This window comes from Megalopta genalis, chromosome 2 (genome assembly GCF_051020955.1).
Source record: "Megalopta genalis isolate 19385.01 chromosome 2, iyMegGena1_principal, whole genome shotgun sequence".
Lineage (NCBI taxonomy): Eukaryota > Metazoa > Arthropoda > Insecta > Hymenoptera > Halictidae > Megalopta > Megalopta genalis.
Genome location: NC_135014.1, coordinates 18,076,256 through 18,085,380, shown reverse-complemented (window position 1 = coordinate 18,085,380; position 9,125 = coordinate 18,076,256). Strand labels below are relative to the sequence as shown.

The 9,125-nt window shown below is 41.9% G+C and overlaps 1 protein-coding gene across 1 annotated transcript in view; it reads left to right on the top strand.

The window, feature by feature from the left end:
* The first annotated feature begins 357 nt into the window (after positions 1-357).
* Positions 358-9,125, top strand: part of side (motor axon guidance molcule sidestep) — a 45,049-nt gene continuing 36,281 nt past the window's right edge. Inside the window, exon 1 of the mRNA XM_033468334.2 lies at positions 358-1,616. Within this exon, the coding sequence (XP_033324225.1) occupies positions 1,511-1,616 (106 nt within the window). The 5' untranslated portion in view covers positions 358-1,510. The remainder of the gene's footprint in view (positions 1,617-9,125) is intronic.

Sequence of the window (9,125 nt, the reverse complement as noted above, 5' to 3'; positions counted from 1 at the left end):
TGATCCTCTAATTACCCGACCATCCATTTAACAGCTTATATGTATTTCCGTACTTTCTGGTATTATCTTCTTCACCTAGATCCAGACCCGGCGTGCATCGTTACCGCGGGTGCATAACGGTGCATCTCCGCGGGATGCGCTTTACGCGCGTCCGACTGCATTTCGAGCATCCGTCGTTAAACGAGCGCGGGTGCGTGTAAACGGTGGCGCGTGTGCACACGCGTTTGCCCGTGTGTTTGTAAACGCGTGTTCTCGAAGCCGGGTGAAGCGTGCGTGTGCCGTACGAGGAGGGTGCGAACGAGTGGGGGGAAAACTACACGCGTGTCTTCGGTTTTGGTTTTAGTTCCGTGGCAGTCGCTGCCGACGACGACTATCTCGCCACGCGACGGTCCCATGGCTCGAACGGTCGCGGATCGCACGTAATCCCTCTCTATCCGAGACACCTCGAGCAACGTGCCCGAAATCTCTCCAGCCCATCTGGACAGCAGAGAGACGTCGCGCTTAAAACCCGGAAAACAAAACGAACGAAACGCGACGAGATATTTGAAGAGCCGCGCGCGGTCTTCGAACGATTACGATTTCGCTCGATTCCGACGCCGACGACGGAAGTGCATCGAAGTCGCAGGAAGTTCCGGATGCGTCGGAAGGAACAAGGTCGCGATCGTGCCACCTGATCGGTGCTGCGAAGTCGGAGCGAGCTCCGCGACGCGGGAAAAGAAGCTGCTAAGAATAACAAACGAAGGGAGCGAGCAGAAAAACGAACAGAACGAGAGAATTGCAGAGAGAGTGAGAGAGAGAGAGAGAGAAAGAGAAGCGGTTTTCGAGAGATCAAAGTTGAAATTGCTCGGGCGAAGAACGCCGGTCGGAGGCGCACCGGGCGGAGAGAGGAATCCGCGAAACGAGCGAGACAATTGGATCCGCGAGAAAAATTCGGACAAAGCGAAAGAAATTCAAAGGTCGCGAAGAAAGCCTGGCCGGCTGAAAAGGAGGACAAAGCCGGGTTCGAGTGTCGCTTAGACGCGAAAAAAAAACTGGTCGGCTCGTTTTGTTAATCAAAAGACGTCGTTTCGGCTCGCGGTTTGACTAATAACGAGCATGTGTGCCGGCCCGGCCCGAGAAAAAGTCGAGAGGAAGTTTATAGAAAACGGAGTCCGGCCGCCGTCAGTCGAACGATCCTCTTCGCCGAGGGTCGTCGAGAGTGTCTGAACAAAGACGCTAGACGTTGTCGATGGTAAACAGGTGGATAAAGATCGGCGAGCGAGCTTCGGAGTCGGTCGGGTCGCGTTTGAGAATGATTTGCTCGTCGTTCCGTTGCGTCGAGGTGACTGCGTGCCCGAGGAATCGCGATTTAAAATATTGTGGGATCCATTGATTCGGATGCGGGCCAACGTCTCGATCACGATCTCGATCTCGAGAGATCCTGGATGCTCCTGGACGCAGCGGCGCCGCTGATTGGCCTGGAGTTTCACGCGTCAGCTCGAAACACCTGATTCTCGACCGCTGTTCCGAGATGCGGTGCACGTCGGGACACGTGTTTCTGACAAGTTTGCTGATACTACTTCGAGCGCGCCGTGCAAACGCGGCCGTCGAGGACCCGCCTGAATTTCAGAACAAAGGTAAGTCGATTACGGTAACGATTTTAGGCTCGTACGAAGGATTCAGATCGAACGTGTTGCTGTACGAGACGCGATCTCTTATCCGTGTTTCGCGGAAACGCGGGGGCCGAGCGTTTAGCCGAACCGGTCGGTCACTTCGCGGGAAATCAAGTTGTTACGCTTCTCTCCGTGCGAGTTTAATAAAACACGTCTTCATTATTTGACCCTTTCAACCCGAGCTTTTTGTATCGATATTTTGGTTAGTCTTCCGCTGGAAATTCATAATATTAAGCTGGGGATAGCTGCAAATGATTTTGGAGGCTGTGTTTTTGAAAATTGGGATATATTTGTTCCATCAGACTTTTACAGTGGATTTTTACAGGATGTAAAGTAGTTAGCACGGTTGTAATGCGAATAAGAAAATCTGTGGCCTGATTTAGAGAAATCAAGTTGACCTTGAAATATCCTCCACCATTGTATGAATACAAGAATTGTTAATACTACGTAAGATAGCTTCGTGTGCTAAACGACTTTTGTATATACAGTAAATTCTCCCTAAGTGACGCTCAGATTGTCCACAAAAATGGACGATTTGGGACGAGGACATACGACTATTCGATTTATTGCAAGCCTTGCGGCTTGTTTTTATAATTATTCATAATCGATAACTATGAAAACGAGCCGCGAGGCACGAATAATCTCCTTTTCCCAAATTCTCCAGAATTTACTGTACATTTTTTTCGTACATTTATTCTCAATTCATTGTCAGGGTTAGTTATCGGTAGATTAATATCCGCATCAGTTGAAAAATGTCTCGTCCATAAAATATCAAATAAAATGTAACGTAGAAAAGTATCAAATTCCGCGAATATCATGCCGCGGCGGCTTGCAGGAAATGCTTCCGTCATTTATTTTGACACGCAATGTCATTGTCATAAAAATAACGAAGAGAACGATTAATCGGAGTTCTTGCTTTACCGTTTCCTGAAGTGACAAACACAGCATCGATACTTCACGATCCACCGATTATCGATTAATCAGCGAATTAATGTGTATTTCACACGCTTGACGCGACACGATAATGATAATTTATACTCTATTCTATTAGTGCCAATGACAAGAGCGGCGTGAACGATTACACTCGAGCGATGTAATAAAAATTTCCGGTGTTGCAATTTCAGTTTGTAATTCGATCGATCGATTCTCTTCGCAAGAGAGAAATTTATCTGTCAGTTGCGATCGCGCGGTTACTTTCTCTCGTTGTCGTCTAACGTTGTCCTTTCGAGACCAGTAATTTGCCGAATCGTACACTCGTTCTTAACGCATTACATGCGGGACAGGTATTATTAACCCTTTGCACTCGAGATTATTTTAACGCGAAAATGTAGACGTTCGTTTCGACCTCTATAATATGCCCATTTGGTATAAAATCGTTTCTATTGAAATTGAAATTGGATGTGTGTGCTTATAAAAGACTTCTATTATTTGACAATTGATCGCATACAGACAAATTTAATAATGTGAAAATTCTTTTGAAAATGGTGTAGCAATTTTTAGCGTTGCCTCAGAGTCGTCACTCGAGTGCAAAGGGTTAACACCTTTCTAAAATCTATGTTTGTAAATTTTGTTATATATTTGATAGTAGGCAATAGATATAACTAGTAAGAATGAGAATGAGAGTGATGAATGAGAGTAGATGCAAAAGAGTGAAAGGCTAAGCTAGAATTGTAGCGTTAGGTTTGTCTAAACCAAGTCCAATTTCTTAGCCGTGAGGCCGAAATAATAAAGCAATAATAATAATACATATTTGTTGGAAACTCGTCTGGAATCCTAAAAATCCTCGTTGAATACTTGTTAGCAAAATCTTATTGTCAGTTTCGAAAACATTAAATATCTTCTAAAAAGTGAATTTTTTCAAACTACACTGGTTCTCTCCCGCTGGGTGCGTAAGTAAAGCCCGACCCTTGACTCGCACCCTTGAACCCTGTTAAAAGATTGTGTTCTGAAAATATAGAAATTTCGATGTCGCGTTGTATCAGGTTGTGAGCATAATGCACGAGAATGATCTCGTATGTAAGAACAATGACTATACCTTCCGTACACTCCAGTTATACCCTAGTTTTTGCAAAATAACCTCTCCGTGGTCGTTCATCTGCTGAAATAAAGAAAAAAATCGTCTTTGTAGAAAGATTCGCAGACAGAGGCGATCGAGGCAGAGTTTCTAAGCTGCGACAAGCAGGCTTATCATATTCGTCTTCTCGACAACCGTGGGACGAGTTGCTCTCGTTCGAGGTTGACCCATTGAGAGAGAAAGGCTATGCCGCGAACTAGCCGGCAGCTTATTTCGAAGCGAACGAGCACAGTGACCTCGGCCCGATTTAAATAAGTTCGAAGTTAGGTTGCCGGAGCCTATCGAACAACGACCGGAAGGATTCAAATAGACACGCATACCCGCATACGGGCCAACAAAACATTTCGGTGGCGCCGGACCCGGTAGCGTTTTCCGCTTCTTAAACGCACGGAATCATCCCCGTGGACATCCCATTTCGCGGAGACCTCCGTCGGCGGGGTTCCATCAATTTTTCGTTCACGGACTAGAAATATATTGGGTTGGCAACTAAGTAATTGCCGATTTCAGTTATAGATATCTCTCACTCCCATTTTTATGATATCCGTAAATGTTATATTATAAAATTATTATTATTATGTTATATTTTATTATCCGTGAATGTTAGCAACTGGACAAATTGAATGCAGCGGTCAAGGAAAAGCGACCGGAATTGGTCGATCGTAAAGGTGTCATTTTCCACCAGGACAATGCTGGGCCGCACACGTCTTTGTCCACTCGGCAAAAATTGATGGATATTGGTTGGGAATTGATGTTACACCCACCATATAGCCCTGATCTCGCGCCATCGGATTACCACTTATTTCGATCCCTGGACAACTCCCTTCGTGGTAAAACTTTTAACGATGATGACGCTGTAAAATCTCACTTAACACGTTCCGTGCCGAGCTTCTTTTACTCGAATCTTCACACTTTGATATTTTACTAAAACTTGATGTATTACGTGCAATTATTAATTCTCGTACACATAACAACGTAACAAAAACTTATCAACGCCCATTCTTGCGGTGGAAATTGATTCTTCGGTTCTAAATTTCTTGTAAACAATTTGTTCAGTTCACTAAGTAAACATGCAAGCGTGTACCATCGATGGTACACGTGGCACGGAACGTGTTAACTCAGTTTTTGGCCGAAAAGGATCAGACTTTCTACGAGCGTGGAATTTTCAAGTTGCCAGAGAGATGGCAAAAGGTCATCGAACAAAATGGAAAATACATTATAGATTAAACTTCGTTCCAAGTAGAAAAAAATTTTTATTTCATTGAACAAATCGGCAATTACTTAGTTGCCAACCCAATAGCATCTCCGACTCGTCTTCGCCAGGCCCGGCAGAAGTTCGCGATTAATATTCGGTGTACAAGCCGTCTCGGTTCGATCGGACCGGTTGTCGATCGCTCGCTGATCGCTGATCGCTCGACGATCCGTCCCGAAAGAGAACGACGGAAATAGATTGCGATCGCGTGGCGTCGTTAGTATACACGTTGCTCCAATTTGCCGAGATTAGGTGTGCCCGCGGACCGAGATAATTGCGTTATCAATCTTCGACGTCTCGTTTACTTCGCGACTGACGCGCGTCAAAGACTGACGACGACCCAAGTATGCCGTTATAGTTTGCGAACGAGAACCGAATTGGCTGAAGGCAAAGAGAAAGAGAGAGAGAGAGAAAGAGAGAGAGAGAGAGAGAGAGAGAGAGAGAGAGAAGGGGAGAAAGATTTCTGTCGATTTTTCGGTATTATATTTCGCCGAAGAGATCGCCGAGATCGCCGATTACCAATTTAGCTGTTTATAGCAACTATACTTTGGCTCCCAAACCATCGTCGGTGTAAACACCGATTTAAAAGAGTCTTCGATTTGCTGGCAATCGCGAGCTAGAAACTGTAATTTCTCGTCTCTCAACGTTTATTTTACGGCGATCTTCGATCTCCTCGCGTTCGCTGCACCGCACCCTGTACGGTAACCGGACTGCAAATCTTGTCGAAATCACTTTCGAAGACTGTTCCATGACAGCTTTTAAAATGAAATAATTCTTTCCAAGCTGTACTAAATGAATTTTTTTAAATATTAAAGGCACTCGTTTACCGTACGATTTATGAAACACCCTCTTTAAATTTTGCCATTACTTGAGGACAAAGAAAAATAAAAAATAGCTACAACCACTGAAAGACGTAAAAATTACCTATACTCAGTTCAAATCCGCAAAGAATTGTGTTTTCCATTAATTGTTTTATAACTCGCAACAACCATAAATGATTTTTATAAAATTTTCAGTATCCATACGAGTTACCGACACCTAGAAATTTCTTTTATAATTTTTTATTCTAATCTTCAGATAAAAATAGTTGAGAAAACGAGAGTTCATTTGCTTTTGTTATTCCAAGGATGAAATAGCAAAATTAAAGCAAGTAAACTAAAACAGACTAGTCCCTCTAACATTAAAAAAACGATCCATGCCATTTTGTCCAGTTTTAAAAAGGTTCCAGCATCTTGAAAGGTGGTCGAATATTTTTCGCAAATTACGAATACTTTTCGCAAAAGTTGCGTAATGATCTGCGATTGAGTAATAAATAGTATCGCGGTGGATTCGGTCGGTGATTGGCGAATTCGTTGCAGAGGTTTCGTTGGTCGCGAACGCCGGGCGGCTTCCGAGGCAAAAGAATTTGCGCAACTTATTTTTGGCCGGGTAAAAAGGCGCCGCTTCATTTTGATCCCGTTGGCCATCAGTCACTGCGCTCGTTCCCCATGGCCCGGCCAATTTCCGAAATATATGAAAACGAGGCGGGGAAGGCCGAGGGTAGAGCGAGGCTGGTTCGAGATGCATCCCTGCGGAGCCAGATCCCAGCGGTTCGCTTCGAAGAATTTAGTGACGCTGCTTCATGCAACCGTAAACAACACCAAACTAAAACTTTCACTGTAGAAACACTGCAAGATAATCTTACGCTGGTTCGGCAATTTCTTTTCCAATCCTTTGCTTACAACTGCCTAGAAACAATATTAACACGTTCGCTGCCATCACTTATCACTTTACAATAACGCATTCTTGCAAGTTTAGATATAAACGGTATTGTTGAACTCAAAATCAATAAATAAATGAATGCAAGATGTTCATAATCTAGAACAGCGATTCTCAATCTATGGGTGGTACCAAATACGGGAGCTGAACCAAATATCCACATGTCTGTGTATACAAAACTTTATTAGAGCAATTCAATTATGTACTTATTTCTTCAACGGTTAATTCTATTAATTCTAAAATATTTCTTTCTATATTCTGTATTATATTGTTATTCTATGGATATCGTATGTGACGAAGTTTTTAATTCCATTTACATTTACATACAAAACAGGATTTTCTGCGATGCCAGCAATGGAGAATAAATATAGAGAAAAATTAAATCTTGAGCCTGCTTTGCGTTTAAGATTAACGAAAATTGAACCTAATGTAAGATGCCGATTTCACAAATTCAACTTCAACTATCTCATTAAATTTTATAATTTCACTTTCGTTATACTTTCTACTTTCAATAAATGAATTTGATTAATTTGAATACCGTTTGTTTGTCCACATGTTTCAAACGTTTCAAATTGGCTGGCATTCTCTTCTAGCAGTTATTATACAGAGTAATATATATATATATATATATATATATATATATATATATATATATATATTATATAGCAATATATATATATATTAATATATAGTTAATATATAGTAATATATATATTAATATATAGTTAATATATAGTAATATATATATATTATAGAGAGTAATATACAGAGTAGTCTACGCGCAATTGTTTCATGCGATAACTCCGTTATTAATGCACTTAACGAAAAAATGCCGAAGCAGAAAGATAAATGCCTTGAAGAGCGCCACATCTGTAGCTCCTTAGATCTTTTTTAAGTGCATCAGTGTATTTGCAACGAACAATTTCATCATTTCTTTGAATGGAAATGCATATTTTTGATTGCGCAGATCGATTCCTGTGGCAAAAGAATTATTGAAACGTGCTGATTGGGTGGTATGCAAAATAATTGTTGTTCAGTTTTTTAAATTTATTTTAACTATAATTATAAATATATGATGAAAAGACTCGTGTCAATTTAAGAACATATTCTAACAAAACTGCCAATAATATTAGTATTATTGTTATTATTATTAGTTATTATTCATTATTTATTATTATTATTATTAGATATTAGTTATTATTCAAAACAAGTGTTCACAAACTGTTCATCAGATTCGCTGATTCTCCGCCGTTCAACATGAATTATGCTTTGCTTCTGTTATTGCAAAAATGCTTGTTGTCGTACGCACGAATAAATCTGAACGAAAACAAAAAAAATTAAAACCGGTCCACTCGACATTTTTAATAATTGCGCTTATAAGTGTGTTCGCGTGAATTTAATAAGCATCGAGGCAAACTGTCGCGAAATGATTGCATCGGGAAGACGGTCCGAGGGTTCTCGCGCGAAAAGGAATGCGCCGGGGCTCTCCAGAGGCTTTTAAGCGAGCGGAGGCCTCCGCGGAGGCGAGAGAGGTCTTTGAGGAGGAATTCGAAGAGGCTCTCCGGCGCGCTCCGAATTCCGGCTTCCGTCGAATGTATAAATATGTTGCTGTCGTCGCTCTACACGGATCCGCGGACGATTCCTTTATTCCCGCGAAAATATTTACGGTGGAAAACGTAAATACGGGGGCGGGCCTCGCGGACGATCCATCATCGCGCCTGTAGGTATCGTCGCAGAAATCCTTACATGTTTGTTTAACGGCTAACGCCGGCTTGGACGCGTGCGCCCGCGAAAGCAACACTTTCCGCGAAACGAAAGCACATAAAACGCCGCTCCTGCCCCCGACTTCCGAGACCCTTAATTGGCCCGCTGCTTTACGATGCAGTTTAACGCCTTTCTTTGGACGGTTCGTACATTTTCCCGATAATCAAGCGCGCGAACGATTTTCATTTTCCTTTCGTAAACAAACAACCTGCGACCCTGATCACTAGACTGCGGATTTTATGCATTTATGGCAATCATAGATAGGTGGACTTTTCTGTATAAAGCGAAAAGATCGAAAGAAACTATAAGAATGTTGATTAATTTTAGATTATCCAAATTATTTAAAGAAGAAAAATTATTGCACTTGGCTCTTATGTCTTGCAATCGATGCTGACAATTTTTAATAATTGTAAATCCAAGAAATAAGCTAAATCCGAAAAAACAGCTAAATCCAAGAAATCAGCTAAATCCATGAAAACAGCTAAATCCTAATTGCTAATATTCCTCAATAAATGAACTTATGCCCTGTATTTCCCGTAGGGAAGTTTTGTCGGCCTGATTAAATAAAGCCAGACAAATCGCATAATCACGAGTCGCTCGCAACTCAGCGTGATAGGAAGTCCAGCGA